The 27,027-nt window shown below is 50.1% G+C and overlaps 1 protein-coding gene and 1 non-coding gene across 5 annotated transcripts in view; both read left to right on the top strand.

The window, feature by feature from the left end:
- LOC122895832 (helicase SRCAP-like) overlaps positions 1-27,022 on the top strand; it is a 32,633-nt gene extending 5,611 nt beyond the window's left edge. For 2 of the 4 annotated variants that reach the window (XM_044233575.1, XM_044233576.1), the window contains exons 5-34: positions 291-476; positions 726-866; positions 1,634-1,856; positions 1,972-2,249; positions 2,883-2,973; positions 3,115-3,204; positions 3,704-3,892; positions 3,978-4,315; positions 4,416-4,593; positions 5,108-5,244; positions 5,490-5,659; positions 5,775-5,967; positions 7,562-7,698; positions 7,788-7,974; positions 9,419-9,588; positions 9,978-10,243; positions 10,450-10,734; positions 11,199-11,363; positions 11,642-11,827; positions 12,046-12,312; positions 12,660-14,167; positions 17,886-18,151; positions 18,288-18,490; positions 20,963-21,132; positions 21,266-21,462; positions 21,558-21,672; positions 22,127-22,246; positions 23,353-23,547; positions 23,703-23,786; positions 23,897-27,022. In XM_044233575.1, coding sequence (XP_044089510.1) covers positions 291-476; positions 726-866; positions 1,634-1,856; positions 1,972-2,249; positions 2,883-2,973; positions 3,115-3,204; positions 3,704-3,892; positions 3,978-4,315; positions 4,416-4,593; positions 5,108-5,244; positions 5,490-5,659; positions 5,775-5,967; positions 7,562-7,698; positions 7,788-7,974; positions 9,419-9,588; positions 9,978-10,243; positions 10,450-10,734; positions 11,199-11,363; positions 11,642-11,827; positions 12,046-12,312; positions 12,660-14,167; positions 17,886-18,151; positions 18,288-18,490; positions 20,963-21,132; positions 21,266-21,462; positions 21,558-21,672; positions 22,127-22,246; positions 23,353-23,547; positions 23,703-23,786; positions 23,897-26,587 — 9,426 coding nt within the window. In that variant the 3' untranslated portion in view covers positions 26,588-27,022. The remainder of the gene's footprint in view (positions 1-290; positions 477-725; positions 867-1,633; positions 1,857-1,971; positions 2,250-2,882; positions 2,974-3,114; positions 3,205-3,703; positions 3,893-3,977; positions 4,316-4,415; positions 4,594-5,107; positions 5,245-5,489; positions 5,660-5,774; positions 5,968-7,561; positions 7,699-7,787; positions 7,975-9,418; positions 9,589-9,977; positions 10,244-10,449; positions 10,735-11,198; positions 11,364-11,641; positions 11,828-12,045; positions 12,313-12,659; positions 14,168-17,885; positions 18,152-18,287; positions 18,491-20,962; positions 21,133-21,265; positions 21,463-21,557; positions 21,673-22,126; positions 22,247-23,352; positions 23,548-23,702; positions 23,787-23,896) is intronic. The other 2 variants (XM_044233577.1, XM_044233578.1) reach the window with 2 other exon arrangements.
- On the top strand, positions 2,664-2,792 carry LOC122896235. Its single transcript, XR_006382395.1, has one exon. It is a non-coding gene; the product is annotated as a small nucleolar RNA SNORA30/SNORA37 family (small nucleolar RNA).
- Positions 27,023-27,027: the final 5 nt, after the last annotated feature.

Here is a 27,027-nt window from a genome sequence, read left to right as displayed (position 1 = left end):
ACATGAAATCTGTGTCTGGACTCATTAGACCTATTTTTAATTCCCAGCCCTTACCACTTCCTGGTTGTGTGATCTCAAGTAAATCACTTAATCTCTCATCTTTCCCCCCCCCCCTCACTTGAAAAGGTTATAATACCTACTTACTTGCAGGATTGGTGTGCGGACTTTAAGTCACATACAACATTCCGTCCAGACAGTGCCTATGTTTAATCAGTGCCTAGGAATTCAGTTGTCTTCATGAGGTAGCATATATGTGCAGTAACTTGACTGACCTGGCTCTTCCTTGTTAGGAGGCTGAGATTGAGACTCGGATTGCTGAGCTGCGGAAGGAGGGTTTCTGGTCGTTAAAGAGGCTGCCTAAGGTGCCTGAGCCTCCCCGCCCCAAAGGGCACTGGGACTATCTTTGTGAGGAGATGCAGTGGCTCTCTGCTGACTTTGCTCAGGAGCGTCGTTGGAAACGGGGTGTGGCCCGTAAGGTAGGTCATCAGCTGGGTGTACCTTCCATTATTTCTTTTCCAGATTTCCTTTTCCTTGATAAGTGGGTTGGTTTGAAGGGAACCAAAGAGAATAAACAGTATAGCGTGCTTATTAATGCCCATAGTTTCAGGAGGCAGGCTCTGACTTCCCAGATTTCTTGGCCTTGATTATTCTCATTGCTGTTGGTTTGAGGAGGGAGTAGGAGACTGGCCTTGGAATGTTTTCACTCTGGTTCCGTATTCCCACAGGTTGTGCGCATGGTCATCCGGCACCACGAGGAGCAACGGCAGAAAGAGGAACGGGCTCGGAGAGAAGAGCAAGCCAAGCTACGCCGAATTGCCTCCACCATGGCTAAGGATGTCAGGCAGTTTTGGAGCAATGTGGAGAAGGTAGGCAACAGGGATTAGGAAAGGGAAATGCCGCAGGTTTGCTTAGTGGTAGCATGGTAGCAGGAATGATCAAAACTTCTTGAGAGAGGGGCACCTGGGTGGCTCAGTGGGTTAAGACTGCCTTCAGCTCAAGTCATGATCTTGGGATCCTGGGATCGAGCCCTGCATTGGGCTCTCTGCACAGCGGGGAACCTGCTTCCCCATCTCTCTCTCTGCAGGGCATTCAGCATGCTTTTCCTAAAACCTCTTTATGCCATTTACCTGTTTAAACATCATCGAAGTTCTCAGTAATCAAATTGTTCTCATATGTGAAGTTTTGTTTCTCAAGTACTGCCTGGTTTCTGTCTGTATAAACATTCAGTCTTGTCTCCTGCCAGTTCCTTTTCTTTTCTACTTCCAAGTATTCTTTTTTTGCACATCCCTGATAACTTACCCATGTCTTTCTGCTGCCAGGAATGCCTTTCTTCTCATGCCCACTTAGGGAACACCTACTTAGTCTTTAAGATTCAGCTCCAGATACATTTGTAAATCTTTTTCTGCTGCCTGAAGATAAATTGGCTTTTCTCTTTCCTGTGCTCCCTTTGTGCTTTTTTCAAAAGCACTTTTTTGTTTTGTTTTCTTCAAAAGCACTTTTAAGGACATTTAGTTTTTCCCTCTTGAAAAGCAAGTCCAGAGACTAGCACAGAGGAGGTTTCCCTAAATGTTGTGTTAAAGATTACATGAATAAAAGATTATATTCGTGACCTGTCCATTTCATGCTGTGGCAGGTGGTGCAATTCAAGCAGCAGTCCCGGCTTGAGGAAAAACGTAAAAAAGCTCTGGATCTGCACCTGGACTTCATTGTGGGGCAAACTGAAAAGTACTCAGACCTTTTATCTCAGAGCCTCAACCAGCCACTAGCATCCAGCAAAGCTGGCTCTTCCCCTTGCCTTGGCTCTTCCTCAGCTGCCTCTAGTCCTCCACCCCCGGTTTCCCGGCTCGATGATGAAGGTGTGTGTCCTCTTTGGCTCTGTTACTCTTCCTCACGTACCCTTTCCAGAGCTGAAAACCCACCCTGTGGCTTGCAGGGCCCCGTGGACTTTGTGACCTTGTTCTCCTGCTATAGATGGGGACTTCCAACCCCAAGAGGAGGAGGAAGAGGATGATGAGGAGACGATTGAGGTTGAAGAACAACAGGAAGGCAATGATGCAGAGACCCAGAGGCGTGAGATTGAGCTGCTTCGACGTGAGGGAGAATTGCCATTGGAAGAGCTGCTCCGTTCCCTCCCCCCTCAGCTGCTAGGAGGGCCTTCCAGCCCCTCAAGGACCCCCTCATCTCGTGACAGTGACACCCGCGATGGGCCTGAAGAAGGTGGTGAAGAAGAGCCGTCTCGGGTGTCACAGGTACGGGGAGAATGGGTAGAGGGAGGACTCCGTGGGAGCAGAGCTGGAGGTTCAAGGACTGAGTTCTGGTTCATAAGGTCGTTGCGGTTTTCAGGAGTTCTCCCTGGTTAAGGGCGTTTGGCTCTCATTGAGGGATGGATAGGGAAGAATCTGGGTTTGGGGCAAGTTGCGTTCTGAGATGGGAAGTTTCCAGTGCTGTAGTGGAAGAGGACTGGACTCTACAACTGCTACATGACCTTGGAAAAAAATACTTAATCTAGTTCTTGCCACTTCTGTGAAATGGTCCCAATACTCCCTATTGGTTTGTAGGTTTGGAGCTAGGATGATAATCCTGAAGTCTTTTCTGGACCTAAGCTGTCGCTTTCTTACAAGTCTGAGCGTGTGCGGTTGGTGCCGGGGGCCTGTGTTTCTTATCTAGCACTTTCACAGATCCTCCTCTGGACAGTGGGGCCAGGATTTGGTAGCTGGTGCTGAAAGAAAACCCTTGATTGCATCCTTGCTCTGGGACTGTGCCAGTGGCATCTGTCACTCAGTGGGACAGAGAGATTGTTCTGTGACGTCATATTCAACATTGCACCTTTCTCCTGCTGTTCTAACCTTAGGTCTTGTCCCTTTTCATGCTTTGCCATTCAGGTGAAGCCCCCACCCTCTGTCACACAGCGCAACAAACAGCCTTGGCATCCAGATGAGGATGACGAAGAGTTTACTGCCAATGAGGATGAAGGTCAGGCATGTTCTCTTTATCTTATTGCCCCTTGCCCTTCGAATTATCTGGACCTAACATTTTCATGCTTTCTCCTCTCTTCAACTTGTACTGGGTCCTGTGATTCTGTTCCCATTGATTTTGGTTCATTCTCTCTCTCAGCGGAGGATGAAGAGGATACCATAGCAGCTGAGGAGCAGTTGGAAGGGGACGTGGACCATGCCATGGAGCTGAGCGAGTTGGCTCGAGAAGGTGACGTTCACCAGACGTTTCATGAGCATCCGCTTGGTGCAGAATGCGAGGGATAAAGAGATGAATAAGACAGAGACTTTTTATCCCCCTTGGAGGAACTACAGGTCTAATGACAAAGAGAGATGTAAACAAATAATTATAAACAGACTATGACGACCGGTTATGATGGAAGTTTAAACAGAGTGACGTGACCATGTCGGAGAAGTGGAGCTAATATAAGAGCATGTTGGCCACATTTGACCTGAACCTTAGAGAGAGGTTTAGTTTGATGTTGTCCTTCCCAGTGGAAGGCAGCAGCAGCCATAGTTCGAGCCCAGGCTGTGGGGCTTGGCTTTGTAGCTGGTGCTGAAAGCACACTCTTCTGTCTCCCTTCAGACCTGAGCCCAGTGGTGTCTGTAGAAACCCAGATAGAATGAATGGGCACCTCTCAGACCTCGGTTTTGTCTTTACCCCTTTTCCCTCAAAGCACCCAGAAGCTTAGCCGTTGTTTCTTTTCCAGGTGAGCTCTCAATGGAGGAGCTACTGCAGCAGTACGCAGGAGCCTATGCTTCCGACGCCTCTGTCCCAGGCTCTGGGAGTAGTGAAGAGGAAGACGAAGATGAGCTTGAGGCTAACAGCTCTGACTGTGAACCAGAGGGGGCCACAGAAGCCGAAGAGGCTCCTCAAGAGGATAGTAGCAGTCAGTCAGGTGACTGTGTGGCCACGGGCACCCTGGAGGGGAGATACTGGAGGAGTAGGCACGGTGAGCACTAAGCCTTGGTCTTGTGCTTTAGAATCTGCTGAGGAGCAGAGCGAGGAAGAGGAAGATGAGCATTCGGAGGAGGAAGAAACGAGCAGCAGTTCCGAATCAGAGGAATCTGAGTCTGACGAGTCTGAGGAGTCTCCATCACAGAGCCAGGCAGATGAGGAGGAGGAGGAGGAGGAAGACGATGACGACTTCGGGGTGGAGTACTTGCTTGCCAGGGATGAGGAGCAGAGTGAGGTAGACGCGGGGAGTGGACCTCCCACCCCAGGACCTGCCGCTGCCCTAGGCCCTAAGAAGGAAATTACTGACATCGCGGCGGCAGCTGAAAGTCTTCAGCCCAAGGGTTATACCTTGGCCACCACGCAGGTAACCCCAGAGCCCAGCTTCTGCTTTCTCATGTCTTGACTTTTCTGTTTCCCAGTGACTCGTGCCTCCTTTCTACTGTGCTGCCTCTTTTCCCTACCAGGTGAAGACGCCCATCCCCCTGCTCCTGCGGGGCCAGCTCCGGGAGTACCAGCACATTGGGCTGGACTGGCTGGTTACTATGTATGAGAAGAAACTGAATGGTATTCTTGCTGATGAAATGGGGCTAGGCAAGACAATCCAGACGATCTCCCTGCTTGCTCACTTGGCCTGTGAAAAAGGTAACGAGGCAGGGCCCTCGCATTTGGGTCTCCTTGGCCAGTCCCCTGCAAAGACTGTTTAATGGGGACTAACCGCGGGATGGTGAACCACTCCCTGTTTTGTGCTGTCTTGGTAGCTTTATTGACTCTGGTCAGTAACTGGAGATGCCAGTGTAGGATTCTTAGGAGGGGCCGTTAGGTAGAGTGATCGGGGTTATACCTGAGGAACAGAACAGAGCCCTCAAGTTTGTATTTCCTTACTATCTCTCTTCTTAATTCTGCTTAAAATCTTTCTATTTTGTTTTTGTAAGTTGAGATGTAGTTGGCATATAACATTCTAGGTGTCTAGTTCTGAGACAAGTATGTGTTGCGAAATGATGAGCACAGCACACCTCAACTACCGCACACTTGCAAAAGCTTTTTTTCTGTTGGACTGAGAATTTTTAACATTTCTTTTAATGGCTTTTGAATATGCAGTCCAGTATTATTAACTATAGTCACCATGCTGTACATGTCTCATTCTTTTGCTAAACAGGTAACTGGGGTCCCCATTTGATCATTGTCCCCACCAGTGTGATGCTGAACTGGGAGATGGAGCTGAAGCGGTGGTGTCCCAGCTTTAAAATCCTCACTTACTATGGAGCCCAGAAAGAGAGGAAGCTCAAGCGGCAGGTTCGCTCTCTGTGTGATTGATCACTCCCGCGCCTCCTTTGCCCCACACTGATGCCTCTTTTACTCTTAGGCCCTTTTCTCAAAGAAGTTCTTTTTCCTCCCCTTTCTATTGCTGCCTTCTTCTTCTGGGACTCGGCTCTTTTCTCCAGACGTGACTTATGTCCTTTGAGGACCTTAGCATACCTTTTCTTTATCCTTTCTTTCCTTTTCACCCCACCATCTGCTGCTTTCTCCTGACTCCTCAGGGCTGGACCAAGCCCAATGCCTTCCACGTGTGTATCACGTCTTACAAGCTGGTGCTGCAGGACCACCAGGCCTTCCGTCGCAAGAACTGGCGTTATCTCATTCTGGACGAGGCTCAGAACATCAAGAACTTCAAGTCCCAGCGCTGGCAGTCCCTGCTCAACTTCAACAGGTGCGGATGCGAATGGGCCTTTGGAGGAGGGTTGACTTGACTCGAAGAGTGGGATGCTCAGGAGGTTGGGATCCTGCTGATCATCCTTCTTCCAATTCCCTCTGTTTCTTTGCAGCCAGAGACGCCTGCTCCTCACAGGAACTCCACTGCAGAACAGCCTCATGGAGCTGTGGTCCTTGATGCACTTTCTGATGCCCCATGTCTTCCAGTCTCATCGCGAGTTTAAAGAATGGTTCTCTAACCCCCTCACGGGCATGATTGAGGGCAGCCAAGAGTACAATGAAGGTCTGGTCAAACGCCTGCACAAGGTAGGGCCGGAAACAGTTTGGCAGGGTGTTGGGAGTGGCAAACTAAGGGTAGTGCCTGGAAGACCTTTAGGGAGAGGGAAATCAGTGCTGGGCTGAGTTTGCTCGGTTGTCAGGTGGCAGTGTTCTGGTGACTGACCCATTGCCAAATCGCGTGACCTCATCTTAGTCGTCATTTTACTTGTCCCCCCCACCCCCCAGCAGTGACACTTGTCTTTATTCTCTGAGTAGAATGGTCCTGCTGATTGGTCCTTGCTCAGGTTTCTTCTTGCCAGGCTTTCCTCCACTTTTGGGTTCTTCTCTTTTTCTGTGGGTTTTTTTTTTTTCCTCTCTCTCTCTCTCTTTCTTTTTTTCCTTTTGTTTTCTCTGGCTCCTTTTGTCTAGCCTTTTTTTTTTTCTTTTTTTTTGAATTTGAAGATTTTATTTATTTTAGAGAAGGGGAGGGGGAGGAGCAGAAGGAGAGGGACAAGCAGACTCCGCAGTGCGCGCAGAGCATGATGTGGGGCTCCGCCCCAGGATGCTGAGATCATGACCCAAGCCAAAATCAAGAGTCGGATGCTCTACTGCTTTGTCCAGCTTCTGAGTAACATTTCTCAGCATTCTGGGGAGACAGCTCTTTTGTCTCAGTTCATATGTCTTAAGGCTTTAAAGACTTTCTGATTTGTATTTTTACTCTCCCAACCAATCTATATTTAAATTTCTGACTTGGTACCTTTAATTCAGAGTTCCTGAATTCGAGTCTTGAATACACTGTATTTAAGCCAAACATGTCAAATTTTATAGCCTACTGTTTCTACTCTGTTTTCTTCACACTGTCACTTCGGTAAATCAAACTAGAAACCAGAATCTTCTTTAACTATGTGTCTTTTCTTCATTATATTTATATTTTTCGTTTCTTCCATGTCTATTTAAAAACTATCCTATCAGATTTTACCTCCTTGGATTTCAGATTCGCCTTTTGTTTTCTCTGCTGTCTGTCACTGCCACAATTTTTGTTCTCAGCTTCTTTCCTGGATTTACTTTCATAATATTATAAATTTACAGTTCCTTCTTTTTTTTTTCTTTTTTTTTTTTTTTAAAGATTTTATTTATTTATTTGACAGAGAACACAAGCAGGCAGAGAGGCAGGCAGAGACAGAGAGAAGCAGGCACTGCACTGAGCAGAGAGCCCGATGCGGGGCTCGATCCCAGGACCCTGGGATCATGACCTGGGCCGAAGGCAGAGGCTTTAACCCGCTGAGCCACCCAGGCACCCCTACAGTTCCTTCTTGAAATGTAATTTAAGTCATCCCTTCTGCATACTTACTCTGCCCTCAGTGTCTTTCTCTCTCTCTCTTTTTTTTTAAAGCATTTCTTAAGGAGTGGTATTATCATCTTTATATGGATCTCCTTCAATAGACCGTAAAGTCCTGAGTGGAGAGCTTACATTTGATTCCTCTTTGTGTGATTGATTCCTGGCATACTTTATGGCTTTACGAGTATTTACAAAGGGCTAAGCTAGGGTTCTGCTGGTCATTAGGCCAAGACCCAGCTAGAGGGGCTGGGCTGGGGCAGTGCCCATCGTTCTCCTAGTAGCCTCCTGCTTATTTGCTTTTAGGTTTTGCGGCCTTTTTTGCTGCGCCGGGTTAAGGTGGATGTTGAGAAGCAGATGCCTAAAAAATATGAGCATGTTATCCGCTGCCGGCTCTCCAAGCGTCAGCGCTGTCTCTATGATGACTTCATGGCACAGACCACGTAAGGGAGGACAGAGGGTGGACCCTGGGGCCTTGTATTGGAACAGGTGTGATTGTCAGGGTGCCCCATTTATTTTTCCTCTCTCCCAGCACTAAGGAGACACTAGCCACAGGCCATTTCATGAGTGTCATCAACATTTTGATGCAGCTACGAAAAGTCTGCAATCATCCAAACCTGTTTGACCCTCGACCTGTTACCTCCCCCTTCATCACCCCAGGAATCTGCTTCAGCACCGCCTCTCTGGTGCTAAGGGCCACTGATGTCCACCCCCTCCAGGTAAGTTGTTCCCAAAGTTATTGGCCCTAGCACAACCCTGTATCCTTTTTTTAAGGCTAGAGTCCAGTTATTGCATCCTTCCCTTGTGAATTGAGCACTGTTCCCCTGGTTTCATCATTTTCTGTCTGTGTGACTTAGGGCAAGCTAACTTTTAATTGGTCTCTAACACTAAGTTTGGTTGCCCTTGAAAGTAGGGATTACAAAGGCCTATTAGCTGCAATATGTTTGTAAAAACTGTGTTAATATTTTTGAAAGTGCCTGGCATGTTAGTGATACTTAAATACTATTTTGTTTTCCTGTTCCTTCCCCTTTTTTGGACACCACCCCCAACTTCTGATTTTGTTGTGGTAAAATACACAGAGTTTTACCACGTTAACCCTTTTTAAGTGTGTATTTTAGCGGCATGAGTAGAGTCCCGTTGTGCGACCACCACGCATCTCCAGAACTTCTTTCATCTTTCCAAATTGAAACTCCATGCACACGAAATAACTCCTCATTCTCCCCTGTCCCCCAGCCCTTGGCAGCCACCATTGCTTTTTCTAAGTTTGACTCTTCTGGGTACTCATATAAATAGGATCATATGTACTTATCCTTTTGTGACTGGCTTATTACAGATTGTCTTCCAGGCTCGTCCATGTTATAGCATGTGCCAGAATTTCCTTGCTAAGTGGGGATGCCGTTTCATACATGTGTCTACATGTCTGTATACATCCATGCTTACACATGTATATCTCCTGCATTTTGTTCACCTGTTTACCCATCAGTGGATGGGTAAATAACTTTGGCTTATTTTTAGTTTCTGGCTATTAAAAATAATGCTACAGTGAACATGGGTGTACAGATACCAGTTTGAATCCCTGCTCTCAATTCTTTTGGGGACATAGAATTGCTAGATCATATAGTAGTTTGATTTTTGATTTTTTGAGGTAAACTGCTGTCGTATTTTCCATAGTGGCTGCTGCATTTCACATTGCCAACAGCGGTGCACAGGCGTTCTGATTTCTCTATATCATTGCCAGCACTTGGTGTTTTTTTGTTTTATTATAATAGCCGTCTTAACAGGTGTGAGGCTGCAGTACCTCATTGTGATTTTGATTTGCATTTCCCTGATGCTTAGTGATGCAGAGCACTTTTCCTGTGCGTTGTGTATTTCCTTTGGAGAAGTGTTTATTTGGCATATTTGCCTGATTTTTTTAATTGGGTGGCTTTGTTACTGAGTTGTGGGGGGTCTTTATATGTTCTGGATATTATCCTCTTACCAGAAACGTGATTTGCAAATGTTTTTGTCCCATTCTGTGGCTTACCTTTTCATTTTGTTGGTAGTGTCTTTTGATGCAGTCCTATGGTCCGTTTTTTTCTTCTGTCACCTGTGCTGTTGGCGTCATATCCAGGAAACCATTGCCTTGTTGGTCCATCTGACACCATGTTGTTGTGTTTCTGCCAGCGGATAGACATGGGTCGGTTCGATCTTATTGGCCTGGAGGGTCGTGTCTCTAGATACGAAGCTGACACATTTCTACCCGGGCACCGCCTCTCCCGCCGGGTGCTGCTGGAGGTGGCCACGGCTCCTGATCCCCCACCCCGGCCCAAACCTGTCAAGATGAAGGTCAACAGGTACCAGGGCTGAGGGAGAAAGGGATGGGTTCCTAGAAAAAGTGGCTACAGCTGGCTGGGGGCAGAAATTGGGGTGGAAAGGAGAGAGTTGGAGGCTAGGCTAAATGTTTGTATGGGACGGATGCAAGGTACTGGAGGAAGCTGGGGAGAGAAGAGGGTCCTGGGAGGCGCCCTTGTGTTTGTCACCGATCTGTTGCCCCCTTTTTCTGCTTGGTGCTTTTTGGTTATCTTGGATTTCTTTGCCTCTTTTTCCTTTGTGTCCTTTGCCTTTATCTCCTTTGTTTTTGTAATGTTTGTCTTGTGTTTTTGCTTCATCTTCCTTATTCCTTTCTTTTCCTGTTCCTATTCTCCTTCCCTCCCTACCCACCCTTTTGATTTTGTCCTTACAGGATGCTGCAGCCAGTGCCCAAGCAGGAAGGCCGTACAGTGGTGGTGGTGAACAGCCCACGGACCCCCATGGGCCCTGTCCCTGTCCGACCCCCTCCAGGCCCTGAGCTCTCCACCCAGCCCACCCCTGGCGCAGCCCCCCCAGTGCTGCCAGCACCACTGATGGTGTCGGCCTCGCCTGTTGGGCCCCCGCTTATTCCGGCATCCCGGCCTCCTGGCCCTGTTCTGTTGCCCCCACTGCAGCCAAACAGTGGGCCTCTGCCCCAGGGTGAGTTACAAGGGGGCCAACCTGCTGGGGGGTTACCTCAGGCAGATTGTTCAGGTTGGGGAAGGAGTAAAGTAATTAGTGTCGAGGGAGCGAAGTTGGAGACAGAGTTGTGGTGCTTGTTGGCTTGGGAGCGTGTGTGGAGCTTGCTGGGAGCGGGCTGGGGCTCCAGTCGGTATATCTGACCGATGTTTGCTTTGTGTCTGCAGTGTTGCCATCCCCCCTGGGGGTCCTTAGTGGGACCTCACGGCCTCCTACGCCAACCCTGTCCCTGAAACCGGCCCCACCTGCTCCTGTTCGCCTAAGCCCCGCCCCGCCCCCGGGCTCCTCCAGCCTGTTGAAGCCCCTGACAGTGCCACCGGGCTACGCGTTCCCTTCCGCTGCCACCACCGCCTCCACCACCACGGCTGCTGCTCCCGCCACAGCGGCACCGGCTTCGGCTCCTGCACCGCAGCGCCTCATCTTGTCTCCTGATATGCAGGCTCGCCTGCCTTGTAAGTTCTTCGCGGTTTGTGAGTGCAGGCTTTGAGACGCGAAGTTCACACGCTGCGGGGCTGGAGAGAAGCTGAGGAGGTTAAAAGTGTAAAAGTCTAGGTAGCTAATGTGCGTGAAGTCTCTCGCTGTATGCTGGAAATTCATAATCCACAGCTGTCAGGGAGTTCCCAGAGAGGAGTGAATAATGGTAACCCTAGGCGTGGGACGGTTGTTCGGGGTGAACGGGCACCGTGGAGTTGGGGGTGGCGATGAGCTCGGTAGCACGGCGGCCCGTTAGCAGATGCAAAGGAGATTGTAGGCAAACAAGTGGGATCGAAAGCGGCAGCACACTGAGGCTCAAAGGCCGAGTTGACTGGAATTTGGAAAATTGAGGGGGAGGGTTGGAGGAAGTGGAGACCTGTGCTTCGTGGGGCAAAGTGGTGTCGAGTTGTCCCTGGGTATATTCGGCCCTCTCTGTTCCCAGCAGGCGAAGTGGTCAGCATCGGGCAGTTGGCCTCACTGGCACAGCGTCCAGTGGCCAGCGCAGGGGGGAGCAAGCCTCTCACCTTCCAGATCCAGGGCAACAAGCTGACTCTGACTGGTGCGCAGGTGCGCCAGCTTGCTGTGGGGCAGCCCCGCCCGCTGCAAAGTAGGTAAAACCCACCCCCTGTCCTGCCTTTTTTCTCCTCTTCTTTGTCTCTTTGTTTTTGTTGCTCTTTTCAGACGTCGGTCTTAATGTTTCTTTCCCCAGCTTCTGGTGGGTGGGGCCGAAGGGAACGTTTGCAGGGGGTCTTCTGAAAAAGATAGGGTTGCCCTCATTCTAGAGGAGTTATTCCCTCTCTGTTCTTTCCATTTCCTCTTGCCCTTGCCTCTGTCCTCCTCGGGCTGATAGCTGCTTCTCTCTCTCTCTCTCTTCCCTTAACCCAGGGAATGTGGTGCACCTGGTGTCCGCAGGGGGGCAGCACCACCTCATCAGCCAGCCTGCCCATGTGGCTCTCATCCAGGCCGTGGCCCCGACCCCTGGCCCCACCCCTGTCTCTGTGCTGCCTTCTTCGACCCCCAGCACCACCCTTGCCCCCACTGGCCTCAGCCTTCCGCTTGCTGCTAACCAGGGTGAGGCTCCTGGCCTTCCTACTTACTTCGCCCTTGCTGGCCTTGGTCCCTTCAGGCATGCCCCGGGTTACTGTCTGTCCAGCCTTCCCTCAGTGTTGTTTTCCCTTGCCGGGATCTCTAGTATCTGTCTGCTACCCTCTCGTGCCCCTGGACTATTTCCATCCTCTGGGTCTCTTGTTTCTTTTCTACCTTCCCCTCAATGTAGCTTCCTCTTGCAGTGCCACCAACCATGGTGAATAATACAGGCGTGGTGAAGATTGTCGTGAGACAGGCCCCTCGGGACGGACTGACTCCTGTTCCTCCATTGGCCCCGGCACCCCGGCCTCCGAGTTCCGGGCTTCCAGCTGTGTTGACTCCACGCCCCACATTAGCCCCTGGCCGGCTGCCCACGCCTACTCTGGGTCCTGCCCGCGCCCCCATTCCCACGTCCGCTCTGGTGAGGCCCCTTCTCAAGCTGGTCCACGGTCCTTCGCCCGAAGTCAGTGGTGAGTCCAGGTGGCTAAGAGCAGATGTTTTTTCCAGGAATAGACAGAGGGTGGTCCAGAGGATTTCTTAGTCGCATAGGTTTCTTATTTATCTGCGTACTGACTTGCTTTGTAGTGGGCCCCAGAACTAGGCTGCTGAGGTCTTGCCTTATTTTAGAATATACTTCTTAGAATCGTGGGAGGGAAAGGAAATGTTAAATTGTCAAAGTCCTTGAATCTTGGACTTCATGGGGTGGGAGTGAAGGTTTTCTGGGAAAGGGATGAAGTGGGGGGGTAAGGGAAAGGGGGGGACAGGGTAGTAGAGCAAGAAAAGAATCCTGGGGCTAACTCCTCCTCTGTCTCCACAGCTTCAGCACCCGGAGCTGCTCCCTTGACCATCTCTTCTCCTCTCCCTGTGCAGTCCTCACTCCCTGGGCCAGCCTCTTCTCCAATGCCGATTCCCAACTCCTCCCCCCTTGCTAGCCCCGTGTCCCCTCCAGTCTCCGTTCCAGTGTCGTCTCCACTTCCCAGCTCCATCTCCACCGCGCCTCCTGCCCCGGCGTCAGCTCCACTCGCCGTCCCTGTCTCCGCCCCCCTGCCTGCTCCGGCTTCTGGCCCGGCTCTGTTGACCAACGTGACCCCAGCGCTGGCACCTGTTGTCTCAGCGGCTCCTGGACCTCCCTCTTTGGCACCGGCTGGGGCTTCCCCATCAGCGTCCGCTTTGACTCTAGGTTTGGCCACAGCTCCGTCCCTGTCTTCATCTCAGGCGCCTGGTCACCCTCTGTTGTTGGCTCCAGCCTCTTCCCATGTTCCAGGCTTGAACTCAGCTGTGGCCCCGGCATGTTCGCCTGTCCTGGTACCAGCTTCTGCTCTGGCCAGTCCTTTTCCGGCAGCACCAAATCCAGCCCCAGCTCAGGCTTCCCTTCTGGCTCCAGCACCTTCTGCATCTCAGGCTCTAGCCACCTCTCTGGCTCCCATGGTGGCTCCACAGACAGCAATCCTGGCTCCTTCTCCAGCTCCTTCTCTGGCTCCTCTTCCAGTCCTGGCTCCGTCGCCAGGTCCTGCTCCCCTCCTGGCTCCATCGCAGACTCCGGTTCCAGTTCTGGCTTCATCGTCTACTCCAGGAACCTCTTTAGCTTCGGCTTCTGCAATGGTGCCAGCCCCGGCTCCTGTGTCGGCTCCATCATCAACGCAGACCATGGTACCGGCCCCGGTTCCATCACCTCTTCCAAGTCCAGCTTCTACACAGACACTGGCCTTAGCCCCAGTTTTACCATCCACTCTTGGTGGCTCTTCTCCATCTCAGACCCTCTCTTTGGCAACGGGGAACCCTCAGGGGCCTTTTTCAGCTCAGACATTGTCATTGACTCCAGCGTCATCCCTAGTACCAGCTCCAGCCCAGACCTTGTCTTTGGCACCAGGACCACCACTGGGTCCATCACAGACGCTGTCTCTGGCTCCGGCACCCCCTTTGACTCCAGCTTCTCCGATGGGCCCAGCCCCAGCTCACACGCTGACTCTGGCTCCAGTATCGTCATCTGCTTCACTCCTGACCCCAGCTTCAGTGCAAACATTGACCTTGAGCCCTGCCCCAGTTCCGGTGTCCACCTTGGGTCCAGCTGCAGCCCAGACTCTGGCGCTGGCCCCAATCTCAACACAGGCCCCAGCTTCCCAGACATCCTCCCTTGTGGTTTCGGCATCTGGCGCTGCTCCCTTGCCCGTCACCATGGTATCCCGGCTGCCCGTTTCCAAGGATGAGCCTGAGACACTGACATTGCGCCCTGGTCCCCCCAGCCCTCCCTCCACTGCTACCTCGTTCAGTGGTCCCCGGCCTCGACGCCAGCCCCCACCACCACCTCGTTCCCCTTTCTATCTGGTAAGTTTTACTCCCTCAGAGAGAGGGAACAGGAATTTGGGGTTTCTTTGGAGTTCTGGTAGAGTGAATGGAACAGAACGAGGTTAATCCTGGTAGATTACACAGCCTAGTTTTGTGGACCTGATACTCAGAGTGTGCAGTTGGCCAAGTCCCTTCTCTTTCCTGGCCCTTTCCTTTTTTCTGTGTAATGGGAATGATCATCTTTATTCCGCTTTTCCAGAGGAGTAATTGAGGACCTAATGTGCTTTTTATTTATTTATTTATTATTTATTTATTTATTTTTTTAAATTTTTATTTATTTATTTGATAGAGAGAGATCACAAGTAGGCAGAGAGGCAGGCAGAGAGAGAGGGGGAAGCAGGCTCCCTGCTAAGCAGAGAGCCCGATGTGGGGCTCGATCCCAGGACCCTGAGATCATGACCTGAGCTGAAGGCAGAGGCTTAAACCACTGAGCCACCCAGGCGCCCCCTAATGTGCTTTTTAAAACTATGAAGAATTACTGATACATTCAAGGCTGCCTTGGTACTGTTGGTCTTTTTGGTACTTGCTTATTCTTGACTCAGCGTTAGCGTCTGATGGCCTCATTTTACACTTGGAAAAACTAGCCCACTGAGTGATACTATAAAGGTGCCACAACTTGTGAGAACTCCCATGTGTTGACTCCATTGCCTTCTCCTGATCCACGCAAAAGGCATTCCTCAGAGATAGGAAAACTTTTTCCAGTTGCTAAAACCATCGCAGTTGTCAAGTATTTGAGCTTCTGGGGGAAGGGAGTGGCACCATGGACTACAGTTCCCTAAGATCACAAGCCTCTGACTAATGCTTCTCTCTTGTAGGTTTGTTGGTTTGTTTTTGTTTTTGTTTTACCTCCACAGTGGAAAAGGAGCTATGTTTCTTGTCCTTCCATGAATTTTGTGGTGACCATTTTTTTTTTTTGTTACGTGTACGGATCCATACATGTTTTTGCTTAAGTTAAACTTATAGCTCAAATTCGAGTAAGTAATTCAAGAACTAATAGGAAGAAAGAGCTAGTGAATTGTTCCAGGTCCTTTGTGTCTTTCTGTCCCTTTAAAAGAAAGGGAGCTGCTGCTTATTCAGAGCTGCCCTCTTATGTTTTTCCTCAGCCCCAGACCCCCACTCCATCAGTGCCGTTGACTCCACCTTTCGGTCTTTTTCTAATGCTGCCAGGTTGCTCTGGCTTGCTGCAGGGAGAGAGAAGGGAGCGAGATCTAGCCCAAGAGAGGCAGCTGCATGGTCTGCGCTAAATTTTGGTTGCTCTGCAAGTATGTGGAGGCTTTTTTTTTTTTAAGATTTTATTTTTGTTTATTTGACAGACACAGCAAGAGAGGGAGCACAAGCAAGGGGAGTGGGAGACGAAGAAGCAGGCCTCCCACCAAGCAGGTCCTACCAGGAAACTGGGATCATGACCTGAGCCAAAGGCAGATGCTTAATGATCCCCTGTAGAAGCTTCTCAGCACTTTTTTTTAAGCACTTTTTTGTTTAAGCAGTTTGTCATAAAGATCACAAACCGCACAGTTTGCCCATGTAAAGAGTGGCTTTTAGTATATTCACATAGGTTGCACCCATCACTGCTGTCAACTTGAAAACATTTTCATGGTCCTGAAAAGAAACCCCACACCCTTAGCCATCATCCTCCAACTCTTCCATCTCGTCTAACTTTAGCTTATTTTTACTTTAGCTAAACTTTAGCACTAATTTTTCTGTTTTTTTTAGATTTTGCCATGGAATCATGGCATATGGTCTTTTGTGACTGGCTTTGTTCATTTAGCGTAATGTCTTTGAGGTTCATCCATGTTGTAGCATATGTTGGCATTTTGGTTTTTTTATTGTTGAATAACATTCCATTGTGTGGCAGTACATTTTATATATCTATTCAGCAGTAGATGGACACGTTTGGAATATTTCTACTTTTTGGCTCTTACGAATAATGCTGCCCTGAAGTTCACTTGTAAGATTTTTTTGTCTTCATATGTTTTCAGTTATATTGGATGTATGCCTAGGAGCAGAATTACTGAGTCGGATTAAACTATGTTTAACTGAGGAGTTACCAAACTGTTTTCCAAAGTGGCGATAACCACTGATACCACTTGACATTCCCACAGGCAGCACAGAAGGGTTCCAGGTTCTCCACATCTTTGCCAACACTTGTTGTTATGTCTTTGTGATTGTAGCTATGCTAGTGGGTGTGAAGTGGTATCTTGTGGTTTTGATTTGTTTTCCTAATGGCCAGTCATGTTGTGCATCTTTTTAGTGGTTTGCCATTTGTGTATCTTCTTTGAAGAAATGTTAGGTACTCAGATCCTTTGTGTTTTTAATTTTTTAAAATTTATTTTTATTATTATTTTTTCTAAGTAAATTCTATGCCCAGTGTGGGGCTTGAATTCACAACTCTGAGATCAAGATCAAAACCATGCTCTAGGGACACCTGGGTGGCTCAGTCAGTTAAGCCACTGCCTTCCGCTCAGGTCATGATCCCAGGGTCCTGGGATCAAGTCCTGCATCGGGCTTCTTGCTCCCCAGGGAGCCTGCTTCTCTCTCTGCCTCTGCCTGTGTTTTCGCGTGTGTGCGCGCTCTCTGTCTATCTCTCAGAAATAAATAAATAAATAAATAAAATCTCTTCAAAACTGTGCTCTACCAACTGAGCCAGCCCTTTTTAATTGGGTTATTTTACTGATTGGAGAGATACATTCTGGATACAAATATCTTTTCAGATACATGATATGCAGATATTTTCTCCTTTGCTACTACTTTTGAGAGTGACCTGCTCTGCTGGGATGCTTTCCTTTTTCACTTTGATTCCCAGGAGCCTCAAGTTGAAGGGAGCAGACAGGAAGGGAGATTTGGGACATTGCTTTTTTTCAGGATCATCTCCAGGGTTCATCTTCATTTGTTCATTCTCATAGCAGCTGTTTATTGAGAGCCTGCTTGGTGCCAGATAACTGAGCTAGATAGTGGGTAATTATAGTGAGCAAGGTAAGATACAGTATGTGTTATGGTTGCAGTTTTGTGGATAGAAGATATTAGTCAAAGACTCATACAGATGTAAAACAATGTGGTGAGTGCTGCAAAAAAAGAGGTAGTTTTTTAGCCTGTGAAACTTGAAGTGCTAGTGATGGGAAAGGACTGGGTCAAAGTCCTACAAATTTCCCATCTGCCAGGGCCCTCCCCTTTTCTCTCTTAGGGTGATGAAACCCAGATGTCTGATTAGCTTTTCCCAATTCTACCCCATTCTAGTATGGCCCCTGGCAGAAACCTCCCATGGATTTGATTAGCCACTCTGTCCTGGTCAGTGATTGGAGGAAGGCTTTCAATAATTGTTTCGGATCCACTTCTAAAAGCCAAATTAATTTGAATGTTGTAGAGTTTAAGTGTTATTTAAGAAAATTCCCAGAAATCATCCATTTTATAAGCTTATTAAATATACAGATTTTAGTTTTGAATATTTAGGCATTCTGTTTTGGTAACATATAAAGGAAGATCGGGGGTTTTTTGCAGAGAAGTTATTTCATATAACATTATGAAAAGAGTAACTCTCGTTATTGACAGCTTGGAAAAAACCACTAAAAGCATAATGTAGTTTTGAATGCTGTGGTTTCCATAGGTTATGTTTAATTCTGGGATGAATGGTCAGGTTTTCTGTGAGGACACTGATCACTTTTTCTGTGTGTGTGTGTGTGTGTTTTCCTCTCATCCCCAGGACTCTCTGGAGGAAAAGCGGAAGCGGCAGCGGTCTGAACGCCTGGAACGGATTTTCCAACTTAGTGAGGCTCATGGGGCCCTGGCACCTGTGTATGGGACTGAAGTCCTGGATTTCTGTACCCTGCCCCAACCTGTTGCCAGCCCCATCGGCCCTCGTTCTCCTGGCCCCAGCCACCCCACCTTTTGGACTTATACCGAGGCTGCCCGCCAGGCTGTACTGTTTCCCCAGCAACGACTAGACCAGCTGTCAGAAATCATTGAGAGGTTGGCAGGGCTAAGTGCTAATGGGAACCGGGTCTTGGGGCCTCTGAGTGGATATAGTGGTTAGGGCTGGTGAAGGTGCACTTTTGGGCCCTTTCCGAGTTCCATCTTTTATGCTGCTTGCCTTCTTCCTTCACAGGTTCATCTTTGTCATGCCTCCTGTGGAGGCACCTCCCCCTTCCCTGCATGCCTGCCACCCACCTCCTTGGCTGGCCCCACGTCAGGCAGCCTTCCAAGAGCAATTGGCCTGTGAGCTCTGGCCACGGGCTCGTCCTTTGCACCGTATTGTGTGTAACATGCGCACCCAGTTCCCTGACTTGAGGCTCATCCAGTATGACTGTGGTAAGTTCATTGGTCAGTAAGGATCCCTAGACCTTCCCCCCCCAACTGTGAGTAGCAAAGACTATATCAAAGGGACGCTATAGCTTGATTTTTGTGAATTTCATTAAATATCAGCCAGTTTTTCAGGCTATACTTCTAGGCAGGATGGAGAAATGTAGACCTTATGATGGATTCTTGGCATTCATGGATTTGACTTCGATGAAAGTTGAAAATGTGTGTTAACTCATGCATTTGGTAATTATTTTGTGAGTATCTGTTGTATTTTACACTTAGGATACGGTGGCAAATAAGATAGCACAGCAGAAAGTTTTCAGATTCATGGGGAAAGGTGCAAGGTGGTATAAGACAGTATAGTAAGTTGTGTTTTAGGAAAACACAAGGATCTTCCTGTCTTTGGTTAGAATCTTTTTGGTTAGAATGCATTTGGCTGCAAGTATTGGAAAACTGAATAGTGGCTTGAACCACAAGAGCATTTATTGTTTCCTTAGTGAGAAATTCTGAGAATAGTGGCATATGATGGGTCCAGCTTACTGATGTTTTCATGGACCCAGGACCTTCTGGTCTTTCTCCCATCCTTAGCTTTTATCTTCTTATTCTCATGTTTATTTCTTGGTGGTTCTACCATGGCTGCCACAACTCCAGGGAGCACAGCAGTGCTTTGAGCAGGAAACAGGGCTTGAGATAAAATATTCTCAGCAAGTTTCTCTCTTTGGGGGTGGGAAGAAAGTTCTTCTCATTGACGATGCTTCATAGCTCATTGCTTTAATTTGGTCCATATGCCCATCCCTAGAATAATCTCTGACAAAGGGAAATGGCAAAGAGGAACTATGGCTTTTTTATTTTTATTTTTGTTTTTTAAAGGTTTTATTTATTTATTTGACAGAGATCACAAGTAGGCAGAGAGGCAAGCAGAGAGAGAAAGGGGGAAGCAGGCTTCCCGCTGAACAATGAGCTAGATGTGGGGCTTGATCCCAGGACCCTGGGATCATGACCTGAGCCAAAGGCAGAGGCTTAACCGACTGAGCCACCCAAGCGCCCCAACTATGGCTTTTTTAGACCAGTCATGATCTATCTTTTGGGGTTGGATTGGGGCTTATCCTCCCTGGATCAAGGGATCTCTGCCAGGGTGTCTACAGTGTAAATCAGGTTCCTTATGCAAGAGTATCTATTGGACAGTAGTGAATTGTTTCTGCAACAACCCAGCAGAGATGTTTTTTCAGTAACATGTTTGGAGATTTTGTAAATGGCCTTAGAATGTAAGACAGCAAAATTTTTATTAACATATGCTCAAGAAATATTTTAGTAAAAAAACAATTTTGTAACATTTGAAACCATTTAGAGTAAGTAGACAAATTGAAAGTCTTTGTTAAAAGCATTTAAACTTTTCATCAGAAACATTAGAGAAGGTATTTCTGTGTTTGATGGGAGATTGAATTAGATAACCTCATAGGATCCTCTCCCCATGGTTATGATCTTAGGGATCTTCAATCCTTGTATGTAAGTCATAACATCCAGTGGATGTTGTTGCTGTCTGTCCTGTGAATCTGTTGTGTGTTTTAGCTGGCATAACTCAACAGTAGCGCCTTAAAGATTTCCTTCTTGCTCATTACCATTGAGGGTTTCCTTTTTTCCCCTGAGGGTCTATATGTTATCCTACCCCCGGTTAGACATAGAAGGTAGATCCTAGACAGGAGCAGACTGAAGAGGGGGATCCCATAAAAGAAGGAAATAAAGTTAAATATATTTTAAATAAATATTTAATTAGGGATTCCTGGGTGGTTCAGTCGGTTAAGCCGCTGCCTTCGGCTCGGGTCATGATCTCAGGGTCCTGGGATCGAGTCCCACATCGGGCTTCTTGCTCAGTGGGGAGCCTGCTTCTATATCTGCCTCTGCCTGCCACTTTGCCTGCTTGTGCTGCCTTTCCCTGACAAATAAATAAATAAAATCTTTTTTAAAAAATTAATTAACTTATTTTAGAGAGCATGTGTACGGGGATGGGAAGGGAGAGGAAGAATCTGAAGCAGACTCTGCGCTGAGCGTAGAGCCCAGCACGGGGCTCCGTCTCACAACCCTGAGATCATAACCCGAGCCGAAACCAAGAGTCAGACACTGAGCCTCCCAGGCGCTCCTAAAGTTAATTTTTTTTTTTAAAGATATTTTTACTTATTTGACAGAGATCACAAGTAGGCAGAGAGGCAGGCAGAGAGAGAGGAGGAAGCAGGCTCCCTGCTGAGTAGAGAGCTCGATGTGGGGCTCGATCCTAGGACCCTGAGATCATGACCTGAGCCAAAGGCAGAGGCTTTAACCCACTGAGCCACCCAGGCACCCCTAAAGTTAAATATTTTTGATCTTTTAGGCTAATTGAAACCCTCAGCTAAAGCTTTTATTATTTTTCAACTAGAGTCTTTCAGTGCTAAGTGTTCTCCCTATTCCAGCTTATAACAAGCTCCCCTATCCCTCATTTCTCGTCAGGAAAGTTGCAAACATTGGCAGTGCTGTTGCGACAGCTCAAGGCGGAGGGCCACCGGGTGCTCATATTCACCCAGATGACCCGGATGCTGGATGTATTAGAACAGTTTCTCACCTACCATGGCCACCTCTACTTGCGTCTGGATGGGTCTACTAGAGTTGAACAGAGACAGGTAACCTGGACATCTGCAGCCCTTTGAGGCTCACCTCAGCTACTGTCTCCATTTTCCAGAAGGGGCCCCACTAAGCCTTGGGTCTGTGTGGGTGGCCGTGTCTCCTGATACAGTCTTTTTTCTTTCTCTCTAGGCTTTGATGGAACGATTCAATGCAGACAAACGCATATTCTGCTTCATCCTTTCAACTCGGAGTGGGGGTGTGGGTGTGAACCTGACAGGAGCAGATACTGTTGTTTTTTATGACAGCGACTGGAATCCCACCATGGATGCTCAGGCCCAGGATCGCTGTCACCGAATTGGCCAGACCCGAGATGTCCACATCTACAGGTATTGCCTACTCTCCCCTCATTTTGCAGCCTCTTTACTGGTAGGGTTTTATTAATCTGTTTGGCTGTTTACACATCGCCTTCGTCACTCCCTAGACTTATCAGTGAACGGACAGTGGAGGAGAACATCCTAAAAAAGGCAAATCAGAAGAGAATGTTGGGAGACATGGCCATTGAGGGAGGCAACTTCACCACAGCCTATTTTAAACAGGTACTAAGATCTTCCAGTCTACGCAGGAGACAACTGCAGTGCCCATAGGGGTTGCTCCTGCTCATGAAAGTCGATTCTGGGGCACCTGGGTGGCTCAGTCTGTTAAGCGTCCACTCTTGGTTTCAGCTCAGGCTGTGATCTCATGGGATTGAGTTGTGCGTTGGGCTCCACAGTCAGCAGGGAGTCTGCTTGAAAGATTCTTTCCTTGTGCCCCTCCCCTCAAGTGCCTGCTCTCTCTCTCTCTTTTTCTTTTTCTCTGAGATAAAGGCTGGATGTATTAGAACAGTTAGACAGTAAATCTTTAACAAAAATAAGTAACTAAGATGCTTTGGTCTCCACAGATCTGCCTCTTCAACTGGTGGCATTGCTGATTATTTCTAAGAGCTTCTGTTGCATAGTACACTTGGGTCCAGCATTCCATTGGCTCTGACACTTCCCTCTCTTCTCTCCAAAGCAGACCATCCGAGAGCTGTTTGATATGCCCCTGGAAGAGCCATCTGGCTCATCTGTACCCTCTGCCCCTGAAGAGGAGGAGGAGACTGTAGCCAGCAAGCAGACCCATATCCTGGAGCAGGTGAGCAAAGAGCAGGCGCTCTCTAGAGTAGAGCTGATCGTTAAGGTGGGGGCTGTCCGGGGCGAAAGAACATTTCTGCTGCTTCCCGAATGACTGTTGGCCTTTAGGAGTTGTGAGTAGATTGCTTATTGGCTCATAAGATTTCATAGAACAAAGGATTTGGAATCCTCAGTTACTTGTTTGAATTCTGATAGAACCTCTTTCTAGCTGTGTTTGTTAAGCCAAGTCGGCTTCATCTTCTGAGCCTGGAGTCTTGCTTTTCACCTTTCTGGACTGCTAATGGGAAGGAAGTAACAGGATGAAATGGAATAGTGGACGTAAGAAGTGCTTTGTGTGTGGTGTGACCTCTTGTTTTCCAGATACTGATTGATACATAGTAGAATAATTTGGGGAACCTTTTGGCTTTTTATTTTAATTTGTTTTAAGTAGGCTGCACGCCCAGCCCGACGTGGGGCTCGATGAACTCACGACCTTGAGGTTAAGAGTCGTGTGCTCTACTGACTGAGCCAGCCAGGTGACCCTAAAGAGCTTTTTAAAGGATTGATTCCTGGGACCCCATCTGAGAATCTACTAAGTTGTGATTTGGGGGCGGGGGGCGAAGGCTGGGCATTTGTATTTTTTCAGAGGTAGATGTTGGGAACTATAAGGTGCAGTACGGAGGGGCTTTTCCCTGCACGCACTCTAGGTTGTGTCCCTCGGTGACTTCAGTGTGTGCTTTCTGGCTGTTCGTCACAGGGGAAAGAACCAGAGGTGGTTAGTCTGTTGTCAAGCGGTATCTCAGTGCACAAAAGAGTTAGGGATTTTTTTGTAATTACAGCTTTCTGGGACTGTTCTCTTAAGGAGGCAGAAGGTGGACTTGAATGGAAAAGGAAGCGGAGCTAGAGGTTTTTAAAACAGATGCTTTCTCACTGGTGGGCTTCCAAGTGAGATCTAGTTTATCCTATGTGGAATACCGCATTGCTTTGATAACTTCGAGGGCTCAGAAGAGAGTTGAGTTCAGTTATACCTGGTTTGGTATAAATGTGGCCTCAGATTTTTGTCTGAATCAAACCACAGGATGTAGAATTCTTTAATTCTCCTCGTTTTTCTTCCCCACACCTTTGCAGGCACTGTGTCGGGCAGAGGATGAAGAGGATATCCGTGCGGCCACCCAGGCCAAGGCCGAACAGGTGGCTGAGCTTGCAGAATTCAATGAGAATGATGGGTTTCCTGCTGGTGAGGGAGAGGAGGCCAGCCGGCCTGGGGCTGAGGATGAAGAGATGTCCCGAGCTGAGCAAGAAATCGCTGCCCTTGTAGAACAGGTCAGTGTTGGACCCACTAGTTCTCAACCTCACCCTTCACAGCTTCTTCCTCTGGGCCTTGTGATCCTCCTCTTGTCTTCTGTGGTGAAAATAAGGGTATTGGGCCCTGGTTATCAAGTCCTTATGTTGTTGATTACCACTGTTTCTTCGCACAGCTGACCCCCATTGAGCGCTACGCCATGAAATTCCTGGAAGCTTCCCTGGAGGAGGTGAGCCGAGAGGAGCTCAAGCAAGCAGAAGTGAGTATTTCTAGGAGGTCGGGGTGGAAGTGAGAAGCGGCTGCTTCTACCCCGCCCGACCCTGCTTGCCTCCCTCTGACCGCCCACCATTTGGGCTCTCTTGTTGGTAGGAACAGGTGGAAGCTGCCCGCAAGGATCTGGACCAAGCCAAGGAGGAGGTGTTCCGCCTACCCCAAGAGGAGGAGGAGGGGCCAGGGGCTGGGGATGAGGTTTCCTGTGGGACTGGTGGAGGCAGTCACCGGCGCAGTAAGAAGGCCAAGGCCCCAGAAAGGCCAGGGACTCGCGTCAGTGAGCGTCTTCGTGGAGCCCGGGCTGAGACTCAAGGGGCAAACCACACCCCTGTCACATCCCCCCATCACACCCGCAGCACTTCCACAACCCCACGCTGCAGCCCTGCCAGGGAGAGGGCTCCCCGGCCAGCACCTAGGCCCCGGCCCACTCCAGCTTCAGCTCCTGCTGTAATTCCTGCCCCAGTCCCTGTTCCACTTCCTGCCCCGATCCCCATTTCAGCCCCAAATCCAATAACCATGCTTCCTGTTCATATCTTGCCCTCTCCCCCACTGCCTCCTTCACCGATTCCTCCCTCTTGTTCTTCCGCCTGTACCCCTCCTCCCGCCTGTACCCCTCCTCCAGCTCATACGCCACCTCCCACCCAAACTTCTCTCTCCACTCCTTCCTCGCCGCTCCTGCTTGGTCTGCCTTCTGTGCCCGTCTCCCCGCCGGTCACCAACCTCTCCCTGGGCTTGGGGCCGGAGGCAGAGCTGTGCGCACAAGCGTTGGCGTCTACCGAGTCCCCGGAGCTGGCTGATTTGGCCAGTTCCGAGACGTCCCCGCTTCCTCGTGTGCCCCCTAAGGATCTGTTGCCAGTTGCTGTTGAGATCCTGCCTGTATCAGAGAAGAACCTTTCTCTCGCCTCTTCTGCACCTAGCCCAACCCTGGAGGCTGACAGCGTCCCCAACGGTCAAGAGCAGGAAGTTCCAGAGCCTGCTGAGGGGACCGTCCTCACAGTGCTGCCTGACGGTGAGGAGGTGCCCTCGTGTCTGAGTGAGAGCAATGGGCTGGATCTCCCACCTTCAGGAGCATCTGATGAGCTACTTCCGGAGCCCGTGGAGGCTGACAAGAGCTCAGAAGAGCTGATGGAGGCCCAGACCCCAACCTCCAGCCCAGAGAAGCCCCAGGAACTTGCTTCACCAGAGGTCGCAGCCCCATCCACCTCATCCTCCGCCACCTCCTCGCCGGAGAGCCCTTCACCTGCCCGGCCCCCTCGGCGTCGCACCAGTGCCGATGTAGAAATTAGGGGTCAGGGGGCTGGTCGGCCAGGGCAGCCTCCAGGCCCCAAAGTGCTCCGCAAGCTGCCGGGACGGCTGGTGACCGTGGTTGAGGAGAAGGAATTGGTGAGGCGACGGCGGCAGCAGCGGGGACCGGCCGGCGCCCTAGTGCCTGGCGTGTCCGAGACGGGCGCCAGCCCGGGAAGCCCGTCTGCCCGCAGCGTGTCGGGGCCGGAATCCTCACCTCCCGCCGGTGGGCCCTGTGAAGCGGCCCCCCCATCCACACTGCCCACCCCAACCCAGCAGCCCTTCATAGCTCGCCGTCGCATTGAGCTGGGGGTGCCCGGTGGGGGCAGCCCAGAGAATGGAGACAGGGCACTGCTTGCCATCAGCCCTCCAGCTGTGAAACGTCGGAGGGGGAGGCCCCCCAAGAAGAACAGGTCTCCAGCAGATGTTGGGCGAGGGGTGGATGAGGTGCCTTCATCCACCTCTAAGGGAAAAACCAACGGGGCTGACCCAGTCCCTGGGGCTGAGACCCTTATTGTGGCGGAGCCTGTCCTGGGACCCCAGCTTAGTCCTGGGCCCCCGCCTCTCGGAGCCCCGCCCGTTCACAGACCAGAGCCCTTCATCCTGTCACCTGTGGAGAAGAGAAGGCGGGGGCGGCCCCCTAAGGCACGAGATGTGCCCATTCCTGGGACCATTTCCTCTCCAGGGGATGGCAACTCAGAGAGCCGGACACCGCCGCTCCCGCCGCCACCTCCCCTGCCACCACTCCCGCCTCTCCTAGCCTGTCCCACAGCTCCTGTCGCCAACACTGTCAGCAGTCTCACCGTTCCAACGTCCCCACCCAAGCGGAAGCGGGGCCGGCCTCCCAAGAACCCACCGTCCCCTCGGCCCAGCCGGCTCCCTGCCTCGGACCGTGACGGCTCTTCCGTCCTTGAGAGCTGTGGGTTGGGGAGGCGGCGGCAACCCCAGGGCCAGGGGGAGAGTGAGGGCAGTTCCTCTGACGAGGACGGAAGCCGCCCCCTCACCCGCCTGGCCCGCTTGCGGCTTGAAGCGGAAGGAATGCGGGCACGAAAGAGCGAAGGGTCCATGGTGGTGGCGGTAATTCAGGATGACCTGGATTTAGCGGATAGTGGGCCAGGCGGGTTGGAATTGACACCTCCCGTGGTCTCGCTGGCTCCAAAACTGCGCTCCACCCGCCTGCGGCCAGGGTCTCTGGTCCCCCCGCTAGAGACTGAGAAGGTGCCTCGCAAACGGGCGGGGGCCCCAGTTGGCGGGGGTCCTGGGCTGGCAAAGCGGGGCCGCCTACAACCTCCAAGTCCCCTGGGACCTGAGGGTTCAGTAGAGGAGTCTGAGGCTGAAGCCTCAGGTGAGGAGGAGGAAGGGGATGGGACCCCACGACGCCGGCCTGGCCCCCGCCGACTTGGTGGGGCCACCAACCAAGGGGACCAGCGCATTCTGCGCAGCAGCGCCCCTCCCCATCTGACTGGCCCTACCATTAGTCACAGAGGCCGCAAGGCCAAGACGTGAGTGGGCCGCCCCTCCACCTAGGCTTTCCGCCATGGCCCCTCTCCCTCCACAACCAGGCCTGACTCTGTTAACCACTACTTGAAGTCTTGAGGGGGAAAGCCTCCTGGGAGACATAGGGGCCCTCTCCCTTCTTTCCACCAAAGTAGGGGGTAGGCAACTGGTTGTCATGGAAATGGGGCTCTTCACATACCCCCTTCCCTTCCACCCCACATGGCTGGGCAGTGTTAAGGGTGGCAAGATAGTCTCTGTCCCCACCCCCTTGTACTTGATTCCCCGGCTCTCACGGCCCCCCGCCCTTAGGGGAAGGGGGAGGGGCTTCTCTCTACCATGAGTTTTTTTTTTTTTTTCTTTTTTCTTTTTTTTTTTAAGAAGAAAAAATAATAAACTTAGTTTCTGTATGAGCATCCGCGTAAGGAGGCTTCTGATTTTCTGGTCTGGTG

The sequence above is a fragment of the Neovison vison genome, chromosome 14, assembly GCF_020171115.1.
Source record: "Neovison vison isolate M4711 chromosome 14, ASM_NN_V1, whole genome shotgun sequence".
NCBI classification, from domain to species: domain Eukaryota; kingdom Metazoa; phylum Chordata; class Mammalia; order Carnivora; family Mustelidae; genus Neogale; species Neogale vison.
This window is presented reverse-complemented; position numbering and strand designations above follow the sequence as displayed.